The sequence below is a fragment of the Aspergillus karnatakaensis genome, assembly GCF_047715665.1.
Source record: "Aspergillus karnatakaensis strain CBS 102800 unplaced genomic scaffold BJY04scaffold_1, whole genome shotgun sequence".
Classification (NCBI taxonomy): Eukaryota; Fungi; Ascomycota; class Eurotiomycetes; order Eurotiales; family Aspergillaceae; genus Aspergillus; species Aspergillus karnatakaensis.
Genome location: NW_027395713.1, coordinates 935 through 28,111, shown reverse-complemented (window position 1 = coordinate 28,111; position 27,177 = coordinate 935). Strand labels below are relative to the sequence as shown.

Sequence of the window (27,177 nt, the reverse complement as noted above, 5' to 3'; positions counted from 1 at the left end):
TCTTCACATCTTCACATCTTCACATCTTCACATCTTCACTTCTTCACTTCTTCACTTCTTTTCTTCTTCTGCGCTCATCCACCCCATCAAGATGAAGCTTCTATACCCTACCTCTGTTCCACTCAACATCGAGAGCCTTCAGGGCTTCTCTGTAGCCCTGTACCCTTACGATGTCAAGTCCCCCATCCCCGAGGAGCACGTCGACGCCGACCTCCTGGTGACCTGGTCCAACTCGACCGACAACCTCAAAGACGCTGCCCAACGCCTGAAGAACCTCAAATGGATCCAATCTCTCGCTGCCGGACCCAACGACGTTCTAAATGCGGGCTTTGACACCTCCAAGATCACAGTCACCACCGGAGTCGGCCTGCATGACCACCCGGTCGCAGAGCACGCACTCGGCCTACTGCTGTCCTGCGCCCGCCGCTTCTTCGAGATGCGCGACTACCAGCTTCAATCCAAGTGGCCTCAACATCTCGGCGGATCCTTCCCACGAAACGACTTCACCACCCTGCGCAATGCTCGCGTGCTTATCTGGGGCTTTGGAAGCATCGCCAAGACTCTCGCCCCGTATCTGACCATGCTTGGCGCCCAGGTCAAGGGCATTGCGCGGAGTGCCGGTGTCCGTGAGGGTGTCGAGGTCTTTGCTGAGGATAAACTTCCCGAACTGCTTCCCGAGACTGATGCCTTGGTGATGATCTTACCAGGCTCCGAGTCCACGCAGAACGCCCTGAACGCCGAGAGGATCAAGCTACTCCATAAGCAAGCGTGGGTGGTCAATGTTGGACGTGGGGTGTCGGTGGATGAGGATGCATTGGTGGATGCCCTGGAGAAGGGTGAAATCGCCGGCGCCGCCCTAGATGTGTTCCAGACGGAGCCGCTGCCTGAATCAAGCAGGCTTTGGAAGGCACCGAACGTGATTATATCGCCCCATGCAGCGGGGGGGAGACCTGAGGGCTCTACGGAGTTGATTGCGGAAAACCTGCGTCGATTCCTAGCTTCCCAGCCGCTCAAGAACACCATCTAGATTGATATATCCTAAAAAACATATTCCAGCTCAGGAGCGTTGACCAGGCCGTTATACTCCCTCTCTCGCTTGAAGCCGTTATACAGGCCGCGAATGACTTCCCGTCTCACCCCAAGACTCTCATCAATCCCATCGATGAGGGTATACAATCTCCGGTTCTCACTCTCCTCATATTGCCGATAAACACTCTCCAGATTCAACTGCTCGTACAACGTCAGGACTGCTTCCGCTTTCCTCGATTCGGTGGCACCATAATTCTCTATTAGCACCGTTCTCTGCTTGTCGTTCCCCAACTCCATCGCACGGGTGATCAGCCACGTACATTTATTCTCCGCCACATCCGATCCCTGCTTCCCAGTATGTATCTCGGGTCCATAGACATCCAGCACATCATTCTGAATCTGAAAGTACATCCCAAGTGGCTCCAGAATATCAATAAGCTGTGCCCGGTTTGCAGCAGTGGCCAGGCCCATGTACTCGTATGCGAGCATAATCGGAAAATATCCACTGTAGTAGGTGGATTTGTGTAAGACCATGTACTCGTAGACCTCCTGCAGCCCGTATTCTGGATCCCCGACGCGCTTCCCTGCCGAGAACGCATCGGTGAATTGGCCAAGTTCTGTACGCAGCGAGCATTCCTGCAACAGCTCCACCAGATGGATGTACCGGGGATGCGTGCTGAAGTATGACTGTAATAGGCCAAACATCATGGACCGGATTATACATGCGTCGTTGATTGCGGAGAGGCCCACCCCTGGCCGCCGGAACCAACACACTTGGCCCCGCCGGGTTGTTGAGTTGTCAATAATGTCATCCCAGATCGTGTATGCTGCCTGGAAGATCTCTGGGAGCCAGGCGAGACGGCAGAGATCGGTCAGTTGTTTGTCGGTTGGGGAGCCGTTGGCACGAATGTTGCCGCAATAGATCACGGTCAGTCCCCGATGCATGCGGGTTCCGAGCAGATTTTCATGGATGCACTGGTAGAATAGACGTGTTAGCAAATATCTAGCTTGGTGACAACGCGGCTGGTCTACTGTTTTGATAGACTCGACAAAGTTGACCGGAGTGCCGCGCTGGGACAGGTAGTGGCCTGCTTGATCAAGGACCTCGTGCCGGACTTCCCTGAATCTCTGTCGAGCGGTATCCATGTTTGGAGTTTAGAATGGTAGAAGGAAGTTCGAGTATGGCTTCTAGGTGGTAGGTTTCCTCGAGTATGATCATGGTTCTGGGGCAGGGGTTAAAAAAACGCCCAGTACGCATGAGTCATGCAGGTTCATATGGGGCGATAATGGGCCCAGCTGGCCTGACCTTGGACAGCTTGTGCTACCATAAATCTACTGCATAGTGGTCGGGGACTAATGGTCATGGGAGGATTCAAAGGAACGGGGTTTCTTAAGGAAAGAAATAGAGCCCAGCATCTGGTCCCAGAGTATGTTCTCACACATCGAGCTGGAGTAGGGTAGGACGGCCTTCGTCTGCAGGGTCCGACCATCCCGATAAACCTTTCCATTGCCCGGTCGGTCCTTTTGGTTTCAATCAGCACATTTTCAATAGAAAACCCTCAGGGAAGAGTCTGTGTGTTTGATAGTCTAAGATAGCTAAGGCGCCCTCTCGAGGAAGATCGGTACCAAGGCATTCGCCGGGAGATTTTGTAAGAGGCAGGGGACAGCCGAGATATCAAGCAGGGCTGTTGCAGTGGCTGCACGCGCCGGCGCATTTGGTGAAACTCGGCGGACGAACCTAAAAAGCTGGGTACGTCAGATATGCGTGTATCCATGCGTGTCAATCTCTTGGCCGTATAGCCGATGGTCTTCAGGTCTGGGATATAATTCGGGTGGGTGCGGATGCTACACTACCATCCTTGACATAAAGAGAATGATAGAGTGTAACATGGCGGGGCGATGACTTGAACAATGTAATTGACTCTGATAGTTACCGATGGTTCCGCCCATCTCGGAAAAGGTTTCCCTGCCGATGCACCATCATAAAGTTTGAGGCCAAACCAGGCGGACCACAATGGCCTCCATGTTATGCATGCGTACGATCCTGCAATCGTCATCCATATGCCCTGTCAATCCTGGCGCCGTCCGAGGGTGTGACAGGTGACAGGCCCGGTTATAAGTATCCGGGAACAAGACATGGGCACACCGAATTTGTTGCATGCTTAAGCTGCAGGAACCGCTACTCCGAAGCCGACGAACACAAAGACAACATGTGTCAAATCCAAACTCTAGCGGCTGAACTAGCCTCCCATGCTGATGTGTTTTCGCGAGAACTAAGCTCGCAAGGACACGAGGTATCGAGTCTGACAGGTTCAGATGGCCCCATAGACTACCCTGTCATGACACCCGAGGGCTCGGCCGCTAGGGACGCAGTCATATCGGCAGCAAACGAGATCATCAGGTTGTCTACTGGGCCTATTGGCAATCTCGTGCGGTACTGCGACTTGGTAGCTAGAGAACTCCAACCCTGGTCAAACTCAAGGTGGCTGATTGAATCAATAGGCCTTACAATCTGGGGTGATTGATGCTCTGATCGAGCTTCGGGTTCCATATGTGATCCCAGTCAAAGGGTCAAAAAGCTATGTCGAACTAGCCCAAGACACGGGGGCGTCCGAGGATCTATTGAGACGACTCATTCGTTTAGCGATCCTAGGCGGATTCTTGGATGAACACGATGGATCGGTAAAACATAATTACGTTTCATCCATCTTCGTCAAGCATCCACAGGCTGCGAGCGCAATGCGATGGAATTTGAACGCAACCCTCAAGACGCTCCCCAATATGTCCGAGTCGATAACGCAAGACGGCAGTGGTTCAAGCTCGAGGCTTGCCCCGCTGACTCTTGCATATCGAGCTGGCGACCATCATCCGTCGATGTGGGAAATTATTGCACAGCAAGGGCCAGCGGGTCAGGGATTCCATGATCTTATGGCTATGGTTACAATAGCCTCTGAGACCTCGCTGCATCACCTCGTCCAGGCGTTCGACTGGACGAAGATTCAATCTCTGGTTGATGTGTGTGCCGTATGATCACACTTGTTCTGGTTCAGATGCTTACACGTCGAGACTACAGGTCGGAGGCTCACGGGGCCACACAGCCCTTGCTATCACCAACCGGTTTCCTCATATCAAATGTACAGTGCAAGACACTAGTGAAGCAATTGCCAATGCTCCCACGGGAACCGACGTCGCCTTTATGCAGCATGACTTCTTTCAACCCCAGCCGTTACAAGCGGATGCTTTCCTGTATCGTATGATATTCCATGACTTTGCAGATGAGGATATGAGACGTATTCTCTCCGCGCTCAGTGAAGCCTTGAGACCTGGCAATCGTCTTATGATAATGGAGATCGTTCTTCCTGACGGTAACGAAATATCGCCAAGTCTCGAGCAAAAGCTCAGAGTTCGTGACATCCAGATGTTCTCCCTGGTTGCTGGAAGAGAACGCCGGTTGCAGGAATTCAAGGATCTGGTGCAGGATGTCTTACCAAACATGAAGTTTGAAAGATGCCAGCTTCCAGCTGGAAGCACGATGAGCCTTATGACATGGGTTTATATGTGAAAATCAAATGGTCCAGTGATGAGTCTCGAGGAAGGAAAAGGAAAGGCGTAGTTTTTGTATTCAAGATTTAATCATGATAAATTTGGACAAGTATTCGACATTTACGCTACCACCTAGCTGTGCTGTCCATTAGCCTGCTACTTGTAACAGAGCAAGTATCAGTTGTTCGCCGGACACGGGGCAATCAGTATGTCATATTGAAAGGAATCGCCCTAGGGAATTCGGGTATCCTTGTTGTAAAGTTCGGGGTTATGCTGGGCACCCTTGCTATGCATTTTGCTACTCCTGAACTTAAGAATATTGGTGACGTGCTATACCTTGACAAACTCGTCCCTTAAGTCGAAAGTGATGATGTATGTGAGTCGAGAGCATACGTTCTCGCCGATTGCATCCCGATGTGAGAAGCCTAAAGTACTCCAGTTTGGCTTCAATGGCCCAAGCATACTCTTGATAGCCTTGAACAGTCTCAAGTGCAATTATATTGTTTCCTGCTAAAACCAATATGCTACAATCTTTGAGTGAAGCACTTAGCTCGCGGCTTGATGCCACCTCCTTTCTGCTTTTGTTAGCTTTGGCCGGTCCAGCCCTCGCCCTTTGGTGTGTGGTATACAACCTGTACTGGCACCCTTTGGCGGGATATTCAGGCCCGTTACTCGCACGTACAACGCCGCTATACAAACCATACGTTGAACTCGTCGGTAGAGGCTGTTTAGTACATAAGCTCGAAGACCTTCATGCTGTTTACGGTGATGTTGTCCGCATCGGACCGAACGAGGTAAAAAGCGCAACAACTCTTAATAAATGGGATCTAAAAGCTATATGCAGTTGCATTACGCGGCACCTTCAGTCTACTTTGAAATATATAGCTCTCTCAGACGATGGGAGAAGGATGGCCTGTTCTACCGCGCCTTCCTTACAGATAATGCGTCTTTCTGTTTAACAAGATACAAACAAGCCAACGAGAGGAAAGGTGCGATGAACTGGCTGTTCTCCAAGAATGGTATCAAGAACGTCCATTCACGCATTGAATCAAGGGTACTCTATCATTGCTGGTTTGACCTTATCTGGAACTACAGAGAGCTAAATCCACATATCCCAGGTCGACGAATTGTGTAGGTCATTCAACCGGCAGAGTGACAGCGAGATTGACTTATACTACGCGTTTCGCTGCATGTCGCTGGATGTCATTGCTGGTATTTCTATTCTGTCCTCTTTGGTGCTAAGCAAACTAATCTACCTCTAGATATATGCTTCGGTATCCCGATTGACCTCCTGAACTCTTCAGAAAGCAGTTCAGCTCTGGTTTCGGGCATGGACCTTGCGCAAGACACTTTTGCCGGACTGAAGCATTCGTCACTATACCGGGCTATTAGCAAGTATTCTTCCCAGGCACTCGTGAGACTATTTGAACCACGAATGGCTGGACTCATGGAACTCCAGAATGTAATCATTTATATCTCCCTCCCAGAGAACCATTATGGCCGTGTAAACTAATAAACTCATTAGTTCATCGGAAGGAGGATCGACCAAGCACGGGCGGATATCCAGAATTCATGCGAGCCCTCCTACAGGACAGTTATTCATCAGTTTCTACAGCCCGACTGTAATGGCTCTCCACTGATAGAGAAAGCCATCCGGGATGAGTGTCAAGTTTTGCTCTTCGCAGGCACCGATACCACCGGGACGACACTGATGCGGGGATTTTTCCATATTTTGAAATGCCAGAAGATATATGCTGCACTCAAAGAGGAGCTCAAGCACGCCTGGCCCGAGGTCGGCCAGAGACTGTCACTATCGGAGTTAGAGCGACTACCATACCTGGTAAGCAGACCAACACGACTCAATTAAATCATAAAATGTACTAATAGCCACTACAGACAGCGGTTATCAAGGAATCACTTCGCATGAACCAGGGGGTGGTGTCACCTCTCCCGAGAGTCGTGCAATCGCCGGGAGCACTTATAGGAGGTCGATATGTGCCCGCTAATGTATGCCCCCCTATCCCTGATAGTTGACTGATCAGCTTTAACATTTCCCAGGCGGTGGTCGGGATGAGTACCCACTTTGTACTCCAGAATGAAACAATCTTTGAGCGACCCGGTGAATTTAGACCTGAACGCTGGCTCGGGGACAAGGCCAAAGATCTTGACAGATGGCTTGTTAGTTTCTCGAAGGGACCTCGGAGCTGTCTAGGAATCAAGTAGGGACCTCTACCTGGGCTTCGCAGGCTGCACCATTACTAACCAGTGCTAAGTCTAGCGTGGGCAGAGCTCTATACATGTTTCGCCCACGTCTTTCGTAAATTCGAAATCGAAATCAATGCTTCAAGGTATGTACCGACCGCTTATTGTACTGCAGGGGGTGTGACTGCTGACGCTCCAAAGCCCAGAAAGCCTTGTGTGGATAGATAGATTCATACCAGTCTACCAAGGCCCGCATGTGAAAGCGACTATGAGAGCTATGGCATTATGAGCCATCCTACCTTCCGTCACCGGATCAGAAAGATGGTACCTAGGTATGGTTTTATTATGCTACGTCAGATCACCGCCATAATAAGCAAGGGGATGTTTTCTTAGCTCTCTTCATTACGGGGGTCTTGCAATGGAGCTGTGGCTGGCTATTGTTGCAAGGATGGAGTTCAGATGCGCGGACATTCAATCAATTCTTCTTCGTGGAATTCAAGTAGAACAAAATTACTAGAATCAGTGGAATCCTTGATAATTGCAATTCACTATGTCGCAGACCACGACAGCAATGAAGATGTGCCAGTGCGAACCTGAGCCAGACTAACCCAACCTCAACGTGAGACCGGAAGATTGGATGAGCAAATCAGGACAGTGAGAACCCACTAAAGCGTCTTGCTATGGTGGCCTCATGGAGTAAACGCCCAAGCCGTCGCGGACTTTCCGCAAGTATATGCTCCCAGCGAAACGTGCTCATGTTGTCTCTACCAGCACCAACATCATTTACCTCCGACCGCGATTTGAGAAAGTATTGGTCCAGCGGATCGTTGGGCAAAAACTGACGGATGCTATCCAAGAGCTCATTTACTTCATCCTCCTCCATCGCCCCTTCTTTAAATGGAAAAGGGTAGGCACGATGCTCGGCCAACAAGGCCTGAGAGAGGCGGTCATGGTCCGTTCCTATAAAGTGCTGTCGGTGCTCGACGTTGGCGGCGCATTGGTTATCCCTGTGTGGTCGAACACAGGAACCGACGCAGCACTCTGGAGATCCGTCCAGAGTTCTCGCCAAATATTCCTCGTGTGAACCGGCAATGCTGTTACCCAGGATGCAGATTATTGGGCCTTGCGACGCGGAGGGGTCGTCTATATCTTCGGGCCGCACTTGTGTCAAATTCCACGACAGCGTCGATACTATATGATGGTCTGATGCGGATGGCGGCTCTACTGCCGGCTCGAGCGTTGCTCTAAACAGGTTGAGATGATAACCTACAGCTGCGGTTAGGCAAGGGCCAGTCGCAGGGGAGACGAAAGTAAGCTGACGGACCTTGAGAACAGAAATAACGATCCACCAAGAGTAGAGGCCAGCGGTTTCCAGCCCAAACACGACGACACGCCAGAAATCCAACGTAAGCGGCTACCACTTGAAGGCCCTTTGGGGAGCTCTTGATACAGTGGGAAACCAATCTATGGCGTTCTATCAGTATTGACTCAAGTTATGCAGAAGAACTTGGCCCTTACGTCTGCGTCGCACTGGAAAAAGAGAGCTTTGCGGCCCAGACTTGAACCCAGGAACAGCAGAGACCAGAAACCCACTTCTGCAATGACTTATAGCGAACCTCGATTCGATTGCAGCCAGAGCCCTTGTACAGATTGTTCCCCTGGTTCCATGACGAGGCGATCAGTTCCGAAGCGTATGACGCAGCCTTCTTGGGCTGCAGGCGGACAATGGTGTGGTTCGTCTTAGAGCACTTTGAATGCTCCGTGTATTTTGCTAGCACAAAGAGGGCAATCAAATAGCGAACCGCGAGGCGTGGGTTGCCCGGGTTCCATTCAGGAAATGCGGACTTGGAGGTGGTTTCCGTTTCCACGCCATGAGAGGCCTTCAGCTCCGGTTCAATCCACCCTAAAGCCGCAACGAAAGTGTCTGTTCCTTCCAATTTAGATCCGAGGCCGAATTTGGTGGGACAGGCGTTATTGGAAGTGAGCTGAAAGCATAAGTTCTGCGCGTTCTCTTGGGTTTGTTGCAGGCATGCAATGTACTTGGTGAGATATAATTTTTCGTTCGCTGACTGCTGGTAGACACCGTACAATTCCATCAACATTCCAGCACGAATATGACAAGCAGTCTCTCCCACATGTGCATCGTATGCTCTGTAGCCCACAGGACTATTCTCTATATCTCCTCTGCCTGACATGAGATCAGCGAATTGGGACAATGATTCAACAGCATCAGAGCAGTCGCGAGCAACATCAGACAGGAACAGTGGGTAATGCTTGCGTCTCTGGCACGTGCTCGTCGCATCAAACGGAAGAACAGTGTATAGGGATGCCATTGTGCAGGGTGTTTCTTTGTGGCGTGTTGTGAGAATCTCTCTCAGCGGTTTGTTGTCAGTTGATTGCGATACCACGTGCAACCGAAATAGGATCATATAACTGTTGAGCCCAGTAGAGGAAGATAGATATAGAAGCCCAACAGATAGCAAGTGGAATTGCCTCCATGTACCCACATACGGCTATTGCTTCCCATTGTGCCATAGTACGGGCTTTAAACAGCGAGCCAGCCACGTACTGATGGCTGCTGCCCTTACTCTATGAGGTATTCTGCCTAGGATAGCCTGGAAATACATTCACTGACGTCACATGAGCTCACGGCTTCATTTATGGCTCAATTCTCGTCAACGCCACAACGTAGATAACTTTCTGACGTGTATAACGAATGGTTGCGTGATTGACAATTACAGACAGGAGAACGGCATGTAGTCAATTGCGTGTGTATCCGCTTTGGTGAGGTTGTTCCATGTCTGGAGAAAGACATGGGCCCCTAGATTTCTAGAGCCAGACAAACCATGGAACAGATACAGCCATCATGCGGGCCACGGACGGAGACGGAAAGGTAAATTTCTACAATAAATAGAAAGGTGTATAGTTGGCTGGCCCCATGCATTACTCTGTACTGATTATCTTTCCAATACACGAGTATCTCACTGCACCGAACCAAAGATGCCGCTTGTCAAAGAAGCATATCACACAGCGATCGATTTGAGAGAAGTTGTCTCAAGCAGTGTTGAGCATGCGCAGACCAGATCAATTGTTCTGTTCCTCTTCCTTTCATGCGCTGTATATACTGGCGTCAAAAGCATTGCTCGCCTTTACTTTCATCCGCTCAGTAACATCCCTGGCCCCATGCTCGCCGCTATAAGTGGGTGGTATGACTTCTATTATAATGTTATCCACGATGGCACCTACTCTAGCCATTGGCCACGGATGCACAAAAAATACGGTTTGTTGGAGATTCTGCCAAATGCGCCTCTAGCTGAGTGGGATAGATTCCTCCGTGATTCGGATTGGTGTCAATCATGTACACATAGCGGACGAGGATGTATATCATAAGTACAGGCTTGCCTTTCAATCCAAGTGCCGTTTCTAACTTGTGATAGCATTTACTGTTCTGGCACCGAATACTTCAAGGATCCAGACTTCTACGACCGCCTCGGTCTCGATGGAGCAGGGCTCACAATGACCGACCCCGTTCAACACAGAGCCTACAAGAATGTCGTTGGTCCATTATTTTCGACTAGGATGACGGATACATTGGGGGACATTATGGTTGCGGAGGTCCGAAGAGCAGCCGACTGCATGTCAAGGCGAGCACAGGAAGGCCACTCAGTGACCATCCAGCGAGTATACCGGTCCATATCCGTGAGTAGTGCGCTACGGTCGTCTTTCCTTAGGAGCACTGGCTGATCACTCTTCATGTCACCGCAATAGGCTGATATGGTCTGCGAACTGATGTTTGGGAAATCCCTCAACCTGGCCGACAATCCCGATAAATACCACGATCTGCTGCAGAGCGTGGACAGGTTTAGTGCCATTACTTGGCCAAGTATGCCCGATGTCGTCGAAGATATCCTTTTCGGGAGAGAGACTAACATAATCGCAGAGCAGTATTTTCCCATCATCAATAAGCTCATCGCTGCGTCTCCCACGGCTCTAGTTAACCAGTTTCTACCCGGATTCCTAGGGTATCGAGCGGTAAATAACCCACCCGGTGGAGAAGACGCGTCTTTTGCTTTAGCTAACTTGTCGTGGAACAGAAATTCATGGACTGGTACGAAGAGTCCCGGGATCGACGTGCCCTTGGGCAGCCGTTCAAGAAGCATCAGACTTTCTATGATCTTATCATAAACAACAAATGGGATACCGGACAATCAGGGCCTGATCCCGAGATTGTGGTAAATGACAGTCTAAATTATGTCATAGCCGGGATGGATACAACAAGCTATACGCTTGCCTTTGCAACTTACTATATACTGAGTTCGAAGGATGTCAGAGACAAGCTTGGCCAAGAACTTGAGGATGCTGCGCCGTTTATCCGCACATGCATAGACCTTAGGAAGATTGAGCGTCTGCCATATGTGGTGAGTGTAACAGCTCATTGATCCTAGTCAGAGCTTTACGCTGATTTGCATAGACTGCAATCATTAAGGAAGCTCTGCGTATCAGTGTCGCTGCTCCTGGAGGGCTACCTCGTCTAGTTCCAAAGCAGGGGCTTCGGGTCGGAAACACCTTTATACCGGGAGGAGTAAGTAATTCTGAACCTCTATTGCTGGTCATGCTGACAGGCTGGTCGTAACAAGACCGTCATCTTTTTCTCTCATCGGACTGTTCAGATGAGCGCCAATATATTTCCCAAGCCCGATGAGTTTATACCCGAGAGATGGCTGGGGCGAAAGGGGCAGGAGTTAGAGAAGTGGAATGTCGCATTCAGCAAGGGGCCACGTTCTTGCATTGGAATTAAGTGCGCCTCCATATCTTTGTCATTCTTTTATAGACTCAATTGGCTAACATTGCATACTTAGCCTGGCATATCTGGAAATGTACGCGAGCATTGCATACATGTTTTCTCGCTTTGAAATGGAGCTAGTGGAGACCGACAAATCATGCATCGAATCATTTGATCGATTCGCTGCAAGAACAAAGTCGCAGGTCAAGGTTAAGATACTGAGAGATCGATGGAAGGATGAGGAGGAAAGGAACGAGTGACAGCTATCGTGTTGTATCTGGTGAACAATCAAATGAAAAACATTCCTTCCGGATTTAAACTCCGTGTGCTATGGTAGTTCATTCATAATTCTAGCCCAACGGTGGACGACGGCCGGAGCGTCATGGACTCAAGGGCCGTGATGTAACGGAATATGTCGTATCTAGAAAGTCCATAAGAAGGTCGAGGCGTCATGCAAGTCGTTACATCAATTCTTCCGTCGTCTTGATACGAGATTCACGTGAATTGGGCTGCTGTTTGCCGGCGCCTCGTAAATAGAAACAGCGAGCTTACTGCCCGAAACACGGCATCCACGGCCTATCTCCATCACCTCCTTCCAGAGAGATCGATTCGGAGAAAACATGGTGCATCTAGACGTGTATCCTACTGTTGAAGCGGATGAGGCCATTAATCGGCTTTATCAACGGGGTTTAGCTGCAGGGATACCCCAATGTACCCCTGATGCCCAAGAGGGCCTGTTGCATCCTCAAAACCGAGCGGCTCAGCAGCCTACATCCTGTGACCAACTGGAGGATAGTTACGACGTGATCGTCGTCGGGGTAAGGACTATTGCCAAAGCTACATTTTCCTTACGAAAAAGCCGCCAGGGGCTGACGGAATTTTTATTTGTTAGGCCGGTCCAGCAGGCTTGGTTCTCTCCCTTTTACTCGCCCGACATGGTCTTCGGAAAAAAGGGTCGATGCTCTGCGTGGAGCCTCGGGAAGCCCCAGTGCCGGTGGGACACGCTGATGGGCTAAGTAGTCGGTCTTTGGAAATGTTCAAAGAGTTGGGCCTCTACGAGCAAGTACTAAAGGTCGGGCATCAGATTACCGAGGGCGTCGTTTGGACCCTACTTCCAGGGTCCAGCAAGATTCAACGGGTGACGAAACCGCAGAAATATCCGACAGTGCCAGGCGCCCGGGTGCCACCTATGGCTGCATGCCCACAGGGGCAAATTGAGCGGATCCTAGAGGAGGAGTTGGCTCGCTACGCACCTGGCACACTCGAACGCGGTAGTAAGGTGATTGACGTTCATATCTTGGACGGTGAAGCTGGTACTGGTCCTGTGGTTGTAAAGGTTCAAGACCGTTCCGGGAGGATACGCTTGGCCCGCTGCAAGTATCTGGTCGGTGCAGACGGTGCTAGCTCGACAGTCCGCGCGTCTACAGGAATTTCCATGTTGGGAGGCCCGCGCGATCACACCTGGGGGGTGATCGACTTTGCCGCAGATACCGACTACCCGGACATTCGGCGCCATGGACATGTGCACAGCGCCAAAGGTCGATTGATGCACCTTCCCCGAGAGCAAAACAATGAAGGGGAGTGGTTAAACCGGTTCTACGTTGACATGAACCAATTTGGAGAGGAGAAGAAATATATTGCCCGGGGGAAGCAAGCCCAGCAAAGCCGATTTGGCCAGGCGGACATCTTGCAAAAGATCGCTGATGTTTTTCATCCATATTACATGCGTCCGAAGTCCAAAACCAGAATAGAATGGTGCAGTGCATATTCTGTCGGGCGCCGTATTGCGACTGAATTTACTCGTCGAGATCACGCAGGTCTTCCTAGAGTGTTTCTGGTGGGGGACGCATGCCATCTTCATAGCCCCAAGCTCGGGCAGGGTATGAATGTGAGCATGGCGGACTCGTACAATCTGGCCTGGAAGCTGTCCCACGTCCTCCTTGGGGTCACTGCTAACCCGCGGGCTCTTTTGAGCAGCTATGCCAACGAGCGTCGCGCCGTGGCCCAGCAACTCCTGGATATCGATGAGCGCTGGTATGAGTTTGAATGGGGACCGGAAAGTTCAAAATACGCAAACAACTACTTGGACAGACGGGCAGAGCTCTTGCTGTCTCTCTCCGGCTTTATCACGGGATACGGGATTCGGTATCAGGACGGCTTTTTGTCAGTATCGAGTACCAAGAACAAGGGCGAGAGGGAAGCTGAACAGGCATTGTTTCGGTCCGGATACCGTGTGAAGCCTATGCCTCTTCAGCGATTTGCAGACGGGCTCTCCCGGGATTTACACGACGAGCTGCCTCTGGATGGCCGCTGGAAGGTGCTGCTTTTTACCAGTAGCGATCTTCTTGACTCTGCTGGATGTTCCGCAGCAGCAATACGATTGCTTTACCAGAAGTTCATCCCCTCATTTCCCACTGATATTATATCTGCTTCTTTGATATTCCCCGACTGCCTCGACGACCCCGAGTCGAAAGACAAATCAATCAAGGTAGAGGAGTGTGAGTGGGGTCAATTCCCCTTATGCGTTAAGCGTCAGGCTGAGATGAAAACATTCTTCACGTTGCCTACCTCCTACAATCCCAGTGGACTGGTTGTGAGTGAGGGCAAAGTCGTGTTGGTCCGGCCGGATGGTGTCATCAGTATGGTGGTCCCATTGGATGATTTACTTGGTGCAGATAGTCTCTTGACTTTTGTTGAACGCGTTGTTAGAGTCATTTAGGACGACTAGGAATAGCGAAGTTTTCTCACCATGGTACTCATAGTTGATATCACTATGAAATGAGTCCCGAGGTCATGACGTTGTTCCCTGGGTGTTCATCCGCTTGTCGAATATGTTTTCCGCCTCTGTGGTCTCCTAGAATCTAGACCAGCCGGTTCTGTACAGGTTGCAATCTGCAGAAGCTATCGTCATAACCCTGCAATCATGAAGTCGTCAGTAGGAGGTTAAAATGAATCACCCACACCGGGCTCTCCTGTTCTTCTGCCTTTAGTGCAAGTACATTAGTCCAAACGGACGCGTTCTGAAGTATGGTATCTGACGAGGGGTTTGTGTATGAGTTTGATGAGACTGTGGAGAATAGACGGCTTGCTGGACAGCATGCTATTGTCAAATTAGGGATGGGCCGACTCGTGCTGGCCCCAATGGACATCACACGCAAAGACCTCAGAATCCTCGACGCGGCCACTTCAGACGGTAAGAGCCCTCTGCCCCTTGGACGACTGAACCGTTGAGGACTCAAGTATGTATTCCAGGGTTCTGGCTAGAGGAGTTCGCTTCCTCCTTGCTTTATCCCGAAACCTGTGATTTGGTTGGGACTGATATCACCGAGAACCGATTTCCAGAGAAGGCCAAGGGAATACGCCTTGTCGTCCAAAGCTCCCTAGGCCCATTTCCCGATTCGTGGACCCAGTCCTTTGACCTGGTGCACCAGAGATTTCTACTGCCTGGTCTACCAGAGGGTAAAAAATGCGTCTTCGCGCTGCTTAACCTGGTTAAGCCGGGGGGCTGGGTCCAGCTGGTAGAAGTTGAGGACAACTCTGGGGAACCGAATGGACCACAAATGAGCCGCTTCATAGCTATACAGCAAATGTTCTGGCGGTGCATGGGGTCAGATTTGAGCTTTCGAAACGGAGGACTTGAATTGTGGCTCAAGGAGGCCGGGTTCATCCGTGTAGGTACCATGATTGCGCCTGTCAGCCTGGGCGCTGAATGCCCGGACCCAAGTTTGCGTGAGCAGACAGTGAAAAGCTTTTGCTTTACTGCGATTCAGTTCCTGCTATTCTACAACCGTAGGCTTACCGCCCAAGGACCAGACTTATTCCCTGTTCAGTGGCTAGACAGCTTACATCCAACATAGGTCATAACGAGGAATCTGAAACTGATAGCACCCAGGTTGAGAAATTTATTCCTCTCCTGGCCCGTGAGTTGCGCGAGAGAGGCGCATATCACCGTTTGCGCGTTGTCTGGGCACAGCGTCCCTTGTGATGTCGCGCCCATTACGACACGAAATGTTTTTCTAGACATGGTGCCATGGAAGTGAGAGGTACGCACTTGAATTCTCAATTCTAAGGTCACTCAACTCAACACTTCGCTCTCCTTAATCCTCGCGCGTCAAGGGATCCCATCGACAATAAAAGCCGTGGAAACTCCAGAGCAAGGAATTATATAGTTCTGCGCTGAGTATCAGAAGTCCCTTCACACTGTGTCGATGGTTCAAATCACTCGTATCTGTAGCACAATCCTTCCGCCATTGGGTCCATCATTTCCCGTATATACCGGACCTTGTCCAGCTCCCCGTACAACAATGGGCTATCCAACGTCACGTTTGGAGTATCTGGGGCATTATACATACTTGAGGTTCCGTTCAGGGCTACCCTGCGCTTTTCCTCGTCCTTTTCCTGCCATAAAGCCCACAACCGGTCCAGGTTGGCGTGGTGTAAGAAAAAGATGGGGTCTGCCGCCGCGGCATACAGGTCAGTCATCGACGGCCCGACGCTCACATGCCCACAACCATGTGGCCCATGCTGTTGAGCACCCTGCAGTCCCTTGTCAGCGATGGTCTGGAACTCGATAATGTCAGCCGCTTCAAGCAGCGCCTCTGACCCATCAGGGCTATTGCAGTAAGCGGAGACACGCGTATTCAGGTCTCGCCGCAGACAGTGGGGGTTGTAGGCGTAAGCGTCAGGCGGGAATACACCGCTAGGGGCCATCCAGAGCGGGCCCATATTCACGGTGTGGTTTTTGAAGGGTCCCGATATTACACAGCCGCCACCTGTCCCCTTCGGCAGAGTGTTGTCACGCTCAAGTTGGTCGTCGTATTCACCATCACCCGAGAGTGATGTTTCGCTACCATCGAAGTGTGGGCTGCCTGCTAGGTCCAGCGAGTTTGATGCCCAGTCCCAGTACCTGGTACTTGGAATTAGTACCTCACACACATCGCCCTCGGGGGAGGGTGATGCTAATACATACGGTTGATAGCCCCTGTAACCACATTCTTGCCGCAAAGCAGTTTCCCACAAGTTGACAAAGTTGCGATGCCACGGCAGTAAGAGCCCACTGTAATGGATGCTAAGTGTATAGTTGATATGGGTTCTAGGCATGTGTCAGTAACTCCCTGCCGAAAGAAAGGGGGAATTAGACATACGCAACAAAGTCATCCCATCGATTACGTACCCCTGGGTACACTTCTGTATTGTAGATAGGTTGTTTAGCCTCTAAGCAGTGGAGCGCGTTAATATAATCTTTTCGCTCGTCTGGACTCAACGCCGCCCTAGGAGGATGTTAGTGATACTAGAACACCACAACAGGAGCATGATGTTCGTTCTCAGTTCCTACCATTCTCTTCGGATAGCTGCTGTCTGCTTTGTACATGGGGGAGTATACGTCGCTACCACAGCCGTATTCTCCCACAGCACTGCAATAAGCATAACAAAGAAAAGATTGATTGAAGTCATTGTCTTCATTGCCTTTCACTCAAGTTGCGGCTTGGTGGTGGTAATGGATGTTTCGAATGATTTGCCTTTCGAGTTGTTCCGGAGGTGATAGTCGCAATGCTCCCACATCAGTATGTCGCGTGAACCAGAAAGGAGAGATTGGACTGGGAGCTAAATATTGCTACTCGGGATCAGCTTGTTCAACAAACAAATAGCTCATATACCACATTCCCGCACATAATCAGCCCGTTACGCGTGTTTTCCACCAGCAAGAATGCCCAAGTAATTGCTAAGATACTGTAGTTTGTAGTATAGGGCATATAGCATTATTAGCGGCTATCCTTGGGATGTTTGTACAACATAACTAGCAAGGGGGATTGTATTAGCTCATGTCGTTGTAGTGGTGGCTCTGTCTCCTAGATTCCGTGATACCAAGCATACCCACGCGGAATGAGGTTAAGGAATGTGTTGTGGAAGAACTAACCTTCGTCTTGTTCCTGACCACTTAACTTGTTATATGTTCCTAAATGAGACAGCTCCCTCATCCTGCTTCCAACCATCCACAATCGTACTCCGTGCCACAACCAGCCCAACAATCTCCTCCACATTTGCTGCCCCCAGCATATCCAGCGCCGCGACATCAGCAACAGACGAACGCGAGATCCAAAGCCTCAGTTCCACTGCCAGCAGCGACTCAACCCCCTGCAACGCCAACGAGCGCTGTGTGTCGATTTCCTCAAATAGCAACACCCATGGCGCGAGAAAGCTTGTGCGTCAGGCCATTCATAAATATCCTCGCCGCAATGGAGGCTGAGTCGGCTTGTTCGGGTGCGTTGAGGTAGTCCGTCGTTGTGGCGACTGTTGCTACTGCCGTTGCACCTTCAGCCCCCTTCAAACCCGCTGGATAACTAAATTCTGGTTCGAGGGGAAGCGTGTTGAAGAGAGTACCCTCCTAAAGCCAATATGGGGGCTGAATCCCGCGAGAGAGTAATTGCGCAGGGCTGACTAGGCCAACAAGCATCTGGCTGTTGGTGCGAACATGGTCAAGAGTCGGGTCACAGTAGAAGTGTAATGGAGCGAGGAACTCCGACTCGCGCACTGAACCGAGATCCGGGAGCTGTTGCACGCGGAAAGCATGGCTTTCGATCTCTGCAATGGCCGATGGAACGCCTGTACGAGGAGTCCATGTGTTCCGTAGGCGGATCTTGGAGATTGGTTACCTGTCCCTGGAGGCGTTGATCCCGCTAGCCCATCGAGGAAGAATGTCTGGGACAGAATGTAGTTATTAAATATGTATTGCAGGGGTCGTGCGTTCTTCCACACATATATAACCCCCACGCTGCCTTCCTCCACGACGTACAACCACCTCCAAAGCCAACAAAAAGTTTAACATGATCATTTCGGCGTGCCTGTTGCTTCCTGTCTAGTTTTCATCTTCTGACCATTCCAAGGCTCTGAATGTGTCCCTTCTTGACTAATCTAGAGATACCCATCGTTTCAACAGCGCTCACCAGCATCACGAGCAATTTGGGTCGCCTAGAGCAGCGTGCCTCTTGCGATTCTTGCAGGCATTGTGATCGTTTTTGTTCTTCTAAACAGATACCCGTACCATAATGCGCCCGGTGAAGAATTCGTTTCCCTCCAGGAGTTCCTACGCCAGCTGCTTCGCAAGGCCGATATTATGGGTGCCAGCATGCTTCTCGTGGCCACGGCACTCTTTGTGACCGCGCTAGAGGAAGCCAATGATGCGTTTGCATGGCGCTCGGCGTGGGTTATCACTCTCAGCGTCATCTCTGGGCTGTCGTGGATCCTTTTCCTCGCATGTGAAAGACGGGTGACACTATAGTCGGAGTAACTATGTGGAGCCCGTCTTCCCATGGAGGTTCGACCAGAACCGCGTCTGGGTTGGAATGCTTTTGTAAGATCCTGCCTGACAGCAGCAATGCGCATTTGGGTAGAATTCTTGAGGCTAAGGAGCCATAGGAACGTCAATAAGAACGTCATCTGCTTGGGTTCCGTGTGGCTTACCACCATGTTCTAATTGCCACAACGCTTTCAAATCATCAACCAGCTTTCCCCCCTACAAGCCGCAGTCCAGTTCATCCCGTTTACTCTGACTGCACCCCTCAGGTCTGTGCTAGCGCCTGCGGTGTGTAAAGTACTCAAGGTGTTCTTTCTCTATCTTGTTCTCTTTGCATCCGTCATCCAGGTGATCAGCTATGTCCGACCTACTCGGTACCCTGTCGGAGTCACTGGAGATTTCTAGGTCGCAATACGGATATCAAGTTCTCGGCGGCTTTGGGTGTGGCATTAACATCAGCCTCCTGATTTTGATGACCGTCTTTGTTGTGGAACAAAAAGATAATGGTGAGTAACCCACTCCGGCCGTCGTACATCCACGAGCCGAACTCTGACTACTTGTGAACCCTATTAGCTGTCGCAATGGGTGCCGCTGCGCAGTTCAGAGTGATGGGAGGCTGCATCAATATTGCTACCGCGACCTCCGTTGCAAATGGATATCTTCAGTCTCACCTCAGCCGGTTTCTAGGTCCAGAGCAGATTGATGTTATCCTGCAGTCAGCAGAGACGTTGTCCAGCCTGCCGCCGACAGATCTAAGTTTGGCGCGCGGGGTCTATTCAGCCAGTTACAATCTGCAAATGAAGATCCTTGCCGGGTTTGCAGCTGGACAAGTGCTTGCATCGCCGCTGATATGGGAGAGGCAACAGGTGACTATTTGAAAGTGTTTGCGGGGACAGGCTCAGGCTGCCCAGGAGGGAGGTTAGAAGTTCTTTCCTCAACCTCCATTTCCATTCCGTTATATAGCACGTTAGATCGCTTGTACCGCCTCTTCAAAACAACCTGGATCATGGCCAATGTCCGACTTGCTGGAGGGGTCTCCCTCAGAACAGGTGTAAGTGCATTGAAACATGACTCTGTATAGTAGCTAACGGGTATCCTCTTTCTCAGAACTAAGGCGCCTCCGGAATTGGAAAGCAAACAGCCCTTGCCTTTGCGGAGGCGGCCGTTGACGGGATCCTTCTAGCAGACCAGAACGAGGTCACCCAAGCAACGATTGATGAATGCATCAAACTCGCTAAGAACCCGAATTTTCGCGTGGTACAGGTTCAGACCGACGTGACGGACGAGGCCAATGTCGCAAATATGGTCGAGACGGCTGTGAAGGAATCTGGTCGCGTAAACTACTGCGTCCATGTTGCTGGTGTGAGTACACTGAGTCCCATAACTACTGTCATGAGGGATATAATATCATATTGTTCTGCAGATGGGCGGTATCTCCGGCGCGCGAACCGAGCATCTCAACGTTGAAGTCTTCGACATAACCCTAGCTGTCAACGCACGAGGCATTATGCTGGTCCTACGCGCCGTCTCTGCTGCCATGGACAAGCAGCAACCGCTTGAGCATCAAAGCCACCGACACAGAAACTCGAAACGCAGCCTAGGCCGCGGCTCGATTGTTGTCATTGCCTCAATCAATGCGACAATTTCCGCACAGGGTATGGGGTCCTACTCAGCGTCTAAGTAAGCGACAATCGGACAGGCCAAGACAGCAGGTACGCCGTCCGCATGAATCAGGTTCAGTGACTGCCGATAGAATCACTTTACTAACAGGCATTGCCTCCCATAGCCATCGACAACGTTAAACACCACATCCGCCTCAACACCCTCTATCCTTCCTGGACGGATACCGCAATGATGCAGGCCAGTCTTAAACGGTTTCCTCCCCTCGCCAAGATGATCGAGAATGTGACCCCGTTCAGGCGGGCGGCGATGCCCGAGGAGGTTGCAGACGTAGCGGTTCTTCTTTGCAGCCCTGCCGCAAGCTATGTGAATGGAGCAAGTCTTCTTGTTGATGCCGGCATGACTCTCCCTGCCATACGTAACAGTATGTAGCTGGTTCTTGATAATGGGACACTATGACTTAAGCTATTGTATATCTGTCTTTGAAGCCATAATCAACCTGCGCTCAGCGACCTTGCCACCAGTGGCGGACCCTGCGTCTAAGTTTCTTCCCAGTTGTGTCGGTATCCTGATCCTCGCTCCAATATCCCTCACTCCTTGCTTCCCCATATTCATCCTCTTTACCCCGCGTATACTCGAGGGCGAGGGGCCCAAACCTGAGGATCGTTGGCCGCGACGAGTCATCCCGTCCTCAAGACGTTGTTGGCGTTGAATGATCTTATTCAGCTCCGCCGCATGGGATTCCTGTTGCTGCTCTACCAAAGCGACGCGTTCCTCTCGTTCAGCAAGGAGGTTATCCAAGGTTGCTTTGAGACTGTCCTTCTCTCTTTCCAGTTTCCACATCAACTTTGCATAGCGTTCCCGCTCCTCGCGCATAATCGCTTCGGCTTCGCGGTCTTGGTCCTCCATTGCGAGCTTTAGCTGTTTATTCACATTCACAAGCTCTTGCGACATCTTGGCCTTTTCCTTTAGGATCTCGCTCCATAGGTCCTATCCCGCTGCTGTTTCGCCAAGATTCATGCTCTGATCCACTATCTGCTTCTGCAGGTCGGTTGCGATCGCATGCGGATAGCTTGCTAATCGGTCAACGATGTTTCTTGCGGATTCTACAGTGTTATCATGTCTCCGACAAAAGCTCCCCATTTCTACCATCTGTTTCCAAGGGTCGGGTGTGTTGACTAGTTCCTGCTCCCGACGGGCTGCCTCATTCACATTCAAATGCAGTTTATCCCACATGGTGGTGACTGGGACTACCCGCTGAAGGGCCTCTTCGCCACAGAGATGCCGGAACATAAGCAGGTTTTTCCTAGCTGAGCCCGGCATGCGGGTGTCTGTAATGCGGTGGAGATAGATGATCCCCTTAAGAAGGATCTGACCCTTGTAGGCCCGCACAAGCCATTGGGCGATCCCCCTTAGAACCTCGCCATCCGTCCGATTTGTGTCATCAAACCCTGCCGTGTCGATGAGGTAAATCGTGCGGTTCGGGGACGCGTCATATGCGTAGACGCCGACTTCGGCCGTGCCTGCTCTCCGTGGTCAATGTGGAGGCTCCTCAACATGTGTCGACAGTTAGAACAAGTCCCTTACACGCTTCCAGCCTGTGCCCTAATTTCACCTCTTTCCGCGAGCAGCAGGAGGTGAAGGAGCTCTTCCCTGACCCCGTAACGCCCATGACTGCAATGAAGATATCCGTCTCGCTGCCATGCATTCACACACTCAGCAATGATCCTTCGAGCAGATAGTGAAGTGATCTAACTCACCGGGCTGGACGGCCACCACGGAAGTCCATGAGACTCTGGTGGTCCCCATCCGCCGGCAGCGGCACACGGCAAGGCCCCAGAGCCTTGTTCTCCGTCCACCCGACGCCGATATTCGCTTCATGGTATAAAGACATTCCAATGCTGACTTTGCGATTGTTGGATTATTGATGGCGCAGTCAGCCTCCGTTGGTGCAAGGCGGTTGATGGCCATATTTATTCTTCACTGTCTACAAATGCCGATGAGAAGGGAGTGCTGTGCTTGTTCTCTGACGTGTCGTTTCTGTCCCACCCATCCAGAATATCCTGTACTCATCCTTGCAAATCAGGTCTGGTGGAAACCCCGGATATGACGCCAAGATGAGCGAAAGGCTGCTCGAGCCAGGACTTGAGACTCCCATCAGCGAGGCTATATCAAAAATACATACAATGGCAGCTCAGCTGGTATGCGCGTGAGGTCTTGTGCCCCCCACCCCGATCTGGATTGTGCTTCCATCCTGCTGCTTACCGATCGCCTTCCGACGAACACCGGGCTGGCCCCTCTTCCTCTCCCTTTATGGAAAATGCAGAGAGCACATAGACCGTGCTGTTGGACCCAGCTCTGTCTCTTTGCTTCCGCATAGTCTTACCAAGGGATTACCGGGGTGTTCGTTCTCTAATTATAAATGCCCCACCACCGCGGCTGGACTTTGGTCGACGACCACTTTCTTACCATGTTCACATACTTCCTGTCTGTATTGACGCTTATATACGCCTATCTGTCGCGTGGCTCTCTTCCTGTCTCGCATCCTCTACTAACAATTACCCCCTCTCACAGAATGGATAATTTTACTTGGGAGGCCGAGAAGGTGCTCGACCAAGCCGAACGGCTTTCAGTCTTCGCTGGTGTAATTCGACCCGGTCCCCATGACAGGTTATTTCTCGTCCTCGGAAAAACGGGGTCCGGGAAGAGTACCTTTGTGTCGTGATGTACCAAGACCAACCTTACGGTGGGCCATCAGTTGGGGTCTTGTATGCTTCCCCCAGACATAGAATCTCTCCAGACGATTGAAGGGCATCAGCAAGAGCTAACCTGCGAGTACTGTTGTGTGTAGGCACTGACATGATAGACATATACAGCTATACCATCCCTTACAGCCGCGACAGCATGCGAACCATCCACTTGATCGACACCCCGGGTTTTAATGATACAACTCGCGCCGACGTTGAGACTCTGAGCACCCTGGCATCATACCTAGGTGCACTGTATACCAATAGAATCCCAATCGACGGCATAGTCCTCTTGCACCCTATTAATGATAATCGCATGGCTGGATCTAGCATGCGGATGATCGAGATGTTAAAGAAGATATGCGGGTGGTCCTCGTACAGGAACATGGCCGTGGCAACAACAATGTGGCCACCATCGCCACCACCTCAGGATCCGTATTCAGCGCACAGGGGGGGTTCATTCAGCCAGGGCCATCTCGATACAGCGGCATCAATACGGAACGAACGCGAGCTGCTCACCAACCCTCGGTTCCTGGGCAACTTCCTGGCGCAGGGAGCTACTGCCTTCCGGCACAATGAGTGGGGGTGGCGGGATGCCGAGCAAGAGTCCAAGTCAGCGCGGTGGATTATTGCCCATCTTATCGCGCAAACCGACGCGCGGGGTTATACGCCAAAGGCACTACAGCTCCAGCTTGAGACCGTCGATGAGAATAAGACCCTAGGCGATACGGAGGCTGGGGCTGATGTTGCTGACGACCTTTGCAAGATACTACAGGAGCATCAGCGGCATCTGAATGACATTCAGAAAGAAATCAAGGGCCAGCTAGCACAGGCAAGCTCCCGGTACATGGGAGAGCTTCAGGAACTCAGGGTGGAGATTGGGGAAAATGTTGCGAACGCAGAGGAAGGGAATCGGGCGCTCCGCAATACAATTGAAGATCTGCAGCATGAGCTAGGCTGCTCTTGGGAGGGCAGACTCACATTCCAAGAGGAGCGATATCGTCAGGAGATTGCCTCAAAGGAGCAAGAACTAAGAGAGTTGGAGGAATCGGTTCGGTTGAGCCGGATGGCCGCTGCGCAGTCAAGGCTCTCTTTGTCTTCTTGCGGCGAGCAGGATTACCTGATCCAGCATGAAATCGAGGCCAAGCAACAGGATCTGGCGAGTACTCGAGAAGGGCATCGATGATGCAAGGCTATGTTGGGCAATGTCACAAACGGGTTAGTCAACGGGGTTGGTGCTGGTGTTGCGACTGCTATTGTCGCTGCAGGTGGGTTTGTCTTGGTCTGCACAATTACATACCTAACAAGGAATACAGGCATAGCAGCGGGCACTAGAGGCACCTGCACCCTCATGTGAGAGGCGTTCTCCTTGAAAACATTCCTAACCACGCACGCGTGCTCAGTCGGGGATACGTTCAGGACATTATAATAGGTGGATCAGAACTACTAGCTAGCCCGCACCACCTTGAATATGGGACTATTTAATGCTCGACACCAAGCATCAGGATGGTAAACAACAATCATCACTTGGCCTACGGTGCAGGTCCTTGTTGATTTAGTGTATTAGGAGGCCGCATTTGGGCCGGTGGATTCCATCGTGTTTTATGTTTTACAAGTATCCGTTCTTGTAAGCCTATGGGTTCAAGTTTAGCAGGAAGCATTGTTCATGATGTGGTTGTCCCAAGCTTATACTCCCGCTCTTTGGTGGTAGGTTGGGTTAGTGGTAGATGGCGATGCTTGGAAAGAAGTTTACGATTGTATAGATAGTATAGGTACATGAAATGGTGCAGTTGTGCATGGTCCATATGGATCTGACTCCATTTGTTGTTGCTGAACAGACATGTAAATGTAAGCCCTGTAATCCACCCTAACCGGGTTACACATAGCACCCGAGCTCCAACTGCTGGAGATGCTAACAAGCCGCGCAGTCGGAGCCCTTCGATCGGCTTATTCAAGCTGCTACCGCAACTGGTGTTGCCAATAGAAATTTCTCTGAGACCGAGCAGGTTGGCCCTACAGTTGAAACAGGAGACAGTACGGCCGTCTCAGACGCAGTGGGACCGAGCCCACATCAGCCCCTGCCATCTAAACGCCTGCCAGCATGGGACCATGTAGTTTCAGAAAGAATGGACACGCATCTGCACCCCTTACACAGCTCCAGACTTTGGCTCATCCTCTATTGTCCGGCCAATTCGGCCACGTAAGGTTGTTTCAGTCACCGGTATATCAGCATCGATCTTCCCCAAAGTCAGCGAGCCCATAAACTTCAGCTCACCATACTTTTGAACCACGGTAGCTATATCAATCTAAGATGAAGCTAACAGGCCCCTTGACTATCCTGGCGGGACTAGCTCCGGTCTTTGTCGCGGCGACACTCGCCCCAGCCTTGTCGAACACCAAGGGGTACATGCCAGCGACGATAGACTGCGAAGGTATGCTCATTCAGCCCCTTTCAATCCAATATTGTCACTTACTAATAGTATTATCCAACGCAGCTGCCAAAGTGTCCACCGCGATCCAAGCAGCCGAGTGCAGCCACAACACGCGCACATCCGAGACCCAGACATTTGCTGTTTTCCAAGTGGACCACCAGTATGACGGAAACAACGGATATCCGTACGGCACATGCAGCGCATACACCTGTACGCCGCCTACAATCGATGATCTAGAGGAGGACTCGGACTACTGGATCTTCTACTGGACCGACGATGGCAGTGAGAGTGGGGTGGGAACAGGCTGTATTAAAGATCCAAACACAGGGGTATGTGGGTGTGAGAACTCGGATGGGACGTTTATTGTCGGGAGTAACAGTTGTGTTTGATAACTTCAAGACGAAATATCGGACAGGAAACTCACTGTAGTCACGTCAGTTGGTCACTGATTCTTTACTTCGAGAGCTCACACGTCCGCAGTCCAAATACACAGACGGACTGGTGATAGAAATATAGCAGAACAGCAAGTAAAATTGAATGCCAGACTGTTACAGAAGAACTAGCCTTTAGCTCCTTCCTAACCCTAGTAACCTTTTATAAGCTTATAATATTTAACTTAACTTATTTAATCCTTTTTCTAAATAGCTATTATATCTAACTAGTATAAAGACTAGTTATAATTAGGGTTAAGCTTAGTTCAAGTAAGCAAGGCTAAATATCTTATATATAAAATATCTATAAAGTAGTTTATATAAGTATATTATTATTTTTTTAAGTAACTTTAAATAATAATATAATATTAATTATAAAGAATAAGTAAAACTAGATATAGTAGTAATAAGTATTCTTGAATATTTTTTACCCTAATTACTATCCTAATTACTATTTTTTATAATAATTTTTATAGTAGTCATTAGTAACTACCTCCTTAATTATTATTACTTGTAATAGTTCCAATAGTAGTTATATATAACCTAAATTTTAACTTTACCCACGCGGTTACTTACTAGAAGCGCTTAAAGAAAGTAATATTTTTCTAGGTATTTTATAAGGTAGTACTTTACTTAAGTACTTACTTTATACTTTACTTAAATATTTTATAAGACTTTTACTTAAGATAAAGTTTTACTAGTTAAGAGCTACTAATCCCACGTAAATTCTACTTACTTTATTTTATAAATATTTTATAAAGCTGTACTAGTTATAAAAGCTGCTCGCGAGGGATATTGTTACGGAAGAACAGACCTCTCTGCGTCTTCCTAACCCTGGTAACCTCTCGTAAGCTCGCAACGCTTGACTTAACTTACTTAACCCTTTCTCCAAATAGCTTCACGTCTAACTAGTATAAAGACTAGTCACGGTCGGGGTTAAGCTTAGTCGAAGTAGGCAAGGCCAAGTATCCTATATATAGGATACCTGTAGAGTAGTTCGTACGAGTGTATCGCTATTCTAAAGGTAACTCTGCGATAATAATTTGTATTAATCACGAAGAATAAGTAAGACTAGATATAGTGGTAATAAGCGTCC

The 27,177-nt window shown here is 50.1% G+C and overlaps 17 protein-coding genes across 17 annotated transcripts in view; 12 read left to right on the top strand and 5 right to left on the bottom strand.

The window, feature by feature from the left end:
- BJY04DRAFT_61 (phosphoglycerate dehydrogenase) overlaps positions 1–1,111 on the top strand; it is a 1,238-nt gene extending 127 nt beyond the window's left edge. The window contains exon 2 of the mRNA XM_073720724.1: positions 1–1,111. This exon is cut by the window's left edge and continues 1 nt beyond it. Within this exon, the coding sequence (XP_073577030.1) occupies positions 92–1,027 (936 nt within the window). The 5' untranslated portion in view covers positions 1–91 and the 3' untranslated portion in view covers positions 1,028–1,111.
- BJY04DRAFT_67 (FPP/GGPP synthase family protein) lies at positions 809–2,209 on the bottom strand. Its single transcript, XM_073720829.1, has 2 exons — positions 2,062–2,209; positions 809–2,004 (listed from the first exon to the last, which is right to left on the bottom strand). Exons 1-2 carry the CDS (start codon positions 2,173–2,175, stop codon positions 1,039–1,041), a joined length of 1,080 nt encoding a protein of 359 aa, XP_073577029.1. The 5' UTR covers positions 2,176–2,209; the 3' UTR covers positions 809–1,038.
- Positions 2,210–3,201: 992 nt separating this feature from the next.
- Positions 3,202–4,689, top strand: BJY04DRAFT_175389 (O-methyltransferase-domain-containing protein). The gene is made up of 3 exons (XM_073709317.1): positions 3,202–3,476; positions 3,532–4,044; positions 4,103–4,689. Exons 1-3 carry the CDS (start codon positions 3,240–3,242, stop codon positions 4,589–4,591), a joined length of 1,239 nt encoding a protein of 412 aa, XP_073577028.1. The 5' UTR covers positions 3,202–3,239; the 3' UTR covers positions 4,592–4,689.
- A 404-nt stretch (positions 4,690–5,093) lies between these two features.
- On the top strand, positions 5,094–7,285 carry BJY04DRAFT_225356 (cytochrome P450; the record flags this gene model as incomplete). Its single annotated transcript, XM_073718195.1, has 9 exons — positions 5,094–5,366; positions 5,417–5,626; positions 5,691–5,784; positions 5,835–6,034; positions 6,188–6,412; positions 6,469–6,579; positions 6,631–6,791; positions 6,846–6,920; positions 6,976–7,285. The coding sequence occupies 9 exons, from the start codon at positions 5,094–5,096 to the stop codon at positions 7,061–7,063; spliced, it is 1,437 nt and encodes a 478-aa protein (XP_073577027.1). The 3' UTR covers positions 7,064–7,285.
- A 135-nt stretch (positions 7,286–7,420) lies between these two features.
- Positions 7,421–9,107, bottom strand: BJY04DRAFT_212260 (uncharacterized protein; the record flags this gene model as incomplete). Its single annotated transcript, XM_073714530.1, has 3 exons — positions 7,421–8,040; positions 8,099–8,238; positions 8,293–9,107. The coding sequence occupies 3 exons, from the start codon at positions 9,105–9,107 to the stop codon at positions 7,421–7,423; spliced, it is 1,575 nt and encodes a 524-aa protein (XP_073577026.1).
- A 284-nt stretch (positions 9,108–9,391) lies between these two features.
- On the top strand, positions 9,392–11,876 carry BJY04DRAFT_29 (cytochrome P450). The gene is made up of 9 exons (XM_073720073.1): positions 9,392–10,054; positions 10,101–10,164; positions 10,212–10,473; positions 10,543–10,657; positions 10,715–10,806; positions 10,869–11,192; positions 11,246–11,356; positions 11,412–11,572; positions 11,634–11,876. Exons 1-9 carry the CDS (start codon positions 9,775–9,777, stop codon positions 11,815–11,817), a joined length of 1,593 nt encoding a protein of 530 aa, XP_073577025.1. The 5' UTR covers positions 9,392–9,774; the 3' UTR covers positions 11,818–11,876.
- Positions 11,877–12,177: 301 nt separating this feature from the next.
- On the top strand, positions 12,178–14,276 carry BJY04DRAFT_225355 (FAD binding domain-containing protein; the record flags this gene model as incomplete). The annotated part of the gene is made up of 2 exons (XM_073718194.1): positions 12,178–12,375; positions 12,450–14,276. 2 exons carry the CDS (start codon positions 12,178–12,180, stop codon positions 14,274–14,276), a joined length of 2,025 nt encoding a protein of 674 aa, XP_073577024.1.
- A 308-nt stretch (positions 14,277–14,584) lies between these two features.
- On the top strand, positions 14,585–15,542 carry BJY04DRAFT_212257 (class I SAM-dependent methyltransferase; the record flags this gene model as incomplete). Its single annotated transcript, XM_073714529.1, has 3 exons — positions 14,585–14,750; positions 14,810–15,346; positions 15,415–15,542. The coding sequence occupies 3 exons, from the start codon at positions 14,585–14,587 to the stop codon at positions 15,540–15,542; spliced, it is 831 nt and encodes a 276-aa protein (XP_073577023.1).
- A 233-nt stretch (positions 15,543–15,775) lies between these two features.
- BJY04DRAFT_204264 (tyrosinase family protein) lies at positions 15,776–16,984 on the bottom strand (the record flags this gene model as incomplete). The annotated part of the gene is made up of 4 exons (XM_073713467.1): positions 15,776–16,463; positions 16,527–16,649; positions 16,702–16,827; positions 16,893–16,984. The coding sequence occupies 4 exons, from the start codon at positions 16,982–16,984 to the stop codon at positions 15,776–15,778; spliced, it is 1,029 nt and encodes a 342-aa protein (XP_073577022.1).
- Positions 16,985–18,810: 1,826 nt separating this feature from the next.
- Positions 18,811–19,120, top strand: BJY04DRAFT_175383 (uncharacterized protein). The gene has a single exon (XM_073709316.1). The coding sequence runs from the start codon at positions 18,867–18,869 to the stop codon at positions 19,029–19,031; it is 165 nt and encodes a 54-aa protein (XP_073577021.1). The 5' UTR covers positions 18,811–18,866; the 3' UTR covers positions 19,032–19,120.
- Positions 19,121–19,209: 89 nt separating this feature from the next.
- BJY04DRAFT_212255 (uncharacterized protein) lies at positions 19,210–19,729 on the top strand (the record flags this gene model as incomplete). Its single annotated transcript, XM_073714528.1, has 2 exons — positions 19,210–19,357; positions 19,425–19,729. The coding sequence occupies 2 exons, from the start codon at positions 19,210–19,212 to the stop codon at positions 19,727–19,729; spliced, it is 453 nt and encodes a 150-aa protein (XP_073577020.1).
- Positions 19,730–19,857: 128 nt separating this feature from the next.
- Positions 19,858–20,903, top strand: BJY04DRAFT_212254 (oxidoreductase; the record flags this gene model as incomplete). The annotated part of the gene is made up of 4 exons (XM_073714527.1): positions 19,858–19,900; positions 19,966–20,213; positions 20,275–20,506; positions 20,638–20,903. The coding sequence occupies 4 exons, from the start codon at positions 19,858–19,860 to the stop codon at positions 20,901–20,903; spliced, it is 789 nt and encodes a 262-aa protein (XP_073577019.1).
- Positions 20,904–20,936: 33 nt separating this feature from the next.
- On the bottom strand, positions 20,937–21,425 carry BJY04DRAFT_212253 (uncharacterized protein; the record flags this gene model as incomplete). Its single annotated transcript, XM_073714526.1, has 1 exon — positions 20,937–21,425. The coding sequence occupies one exon, from the start codon at positions 21,423–21,425 to the stop codon at positions 20,937–20,939; it is 489 nt and encodes a 162-aa protein (XP_073577018.1).
- Positions 21,426–21,461: 36 nt separating this feature from the next.
- On the bottom strand, positions 21,462–22,365 carry BJY04DRAFT_212252 (P-loop containing nucleoside triphosphate hydrolase protein; the record flags this gene model as incomplete). The annotated part of the gene is made up of 3 exons (XM_073714525.1): positions 21,462–21,994; positions 22,059–22,168; positions 22,232–22,365. The coding sequence occupies 3 exons, from the start codon at positions 22,363–22,365 to the stop codon at positions 21,462–21,464; spliced, it is 777 nt and encodes a 258-aa protein (XP_073577017.1).
- A 481-nt stretch (positions 22,366–22,846) lies between these two features.
- On the top strand, positions 22,847–23,220 carry BJY04DRAFT_175381 (uncharacterized protein). The gene has a single exon (XM_073709315.1). It carries the CDS (start codon positions 22,894–22,896, stop codon positions 23,194–23,196), a length of 303 nt encoding a protein of 100 aa, XP_073577016.1. The 5' UTR covers positions 22,847–22,893; the 3' UTR covers positions 23,197–23,220.
- A 155-nt stretch (positions 23,221–23,375) lies between these two features.
- On the top strand, positions 23,376–24,404 carry BJY04DRAFT_212251 (uncharacterized protein; the record flags this gene model as incomplete). The annotated part of the gene is made up of 1 exon (XM_073714524.1): positions 23,376–24,404. One exon carries the CDS (start codon positions 23,376–23,378, stop codon positions 24,402–24,404), a length of 1,029 nt encoding a protein of 342 aa, XP_073577015.1.
- A 1,125-nt stretch (positions 24,405–25,529) lies between these two features.
- On the top strand, positions 25,530–26,039 carry BJY04DRAFT_212250 (uncharacterized protein; the record flags this gene model as incomplete). Its single annotated transcript, XM_073714523.1, has 2 exons — positions 25,530–25,650; positions 25,714–26,039. The coding sequence occupies 2 exons, from the start codon at positions 25,530–25,532 to the stop codon at positions 26,037–26,039; spliced, it is 447 nt and encodes a 148-aa protein (XP_073577014.1).
- Between the last annotated feature and the right edge of the window lie 1,138 nt (positions 26,040–27,177).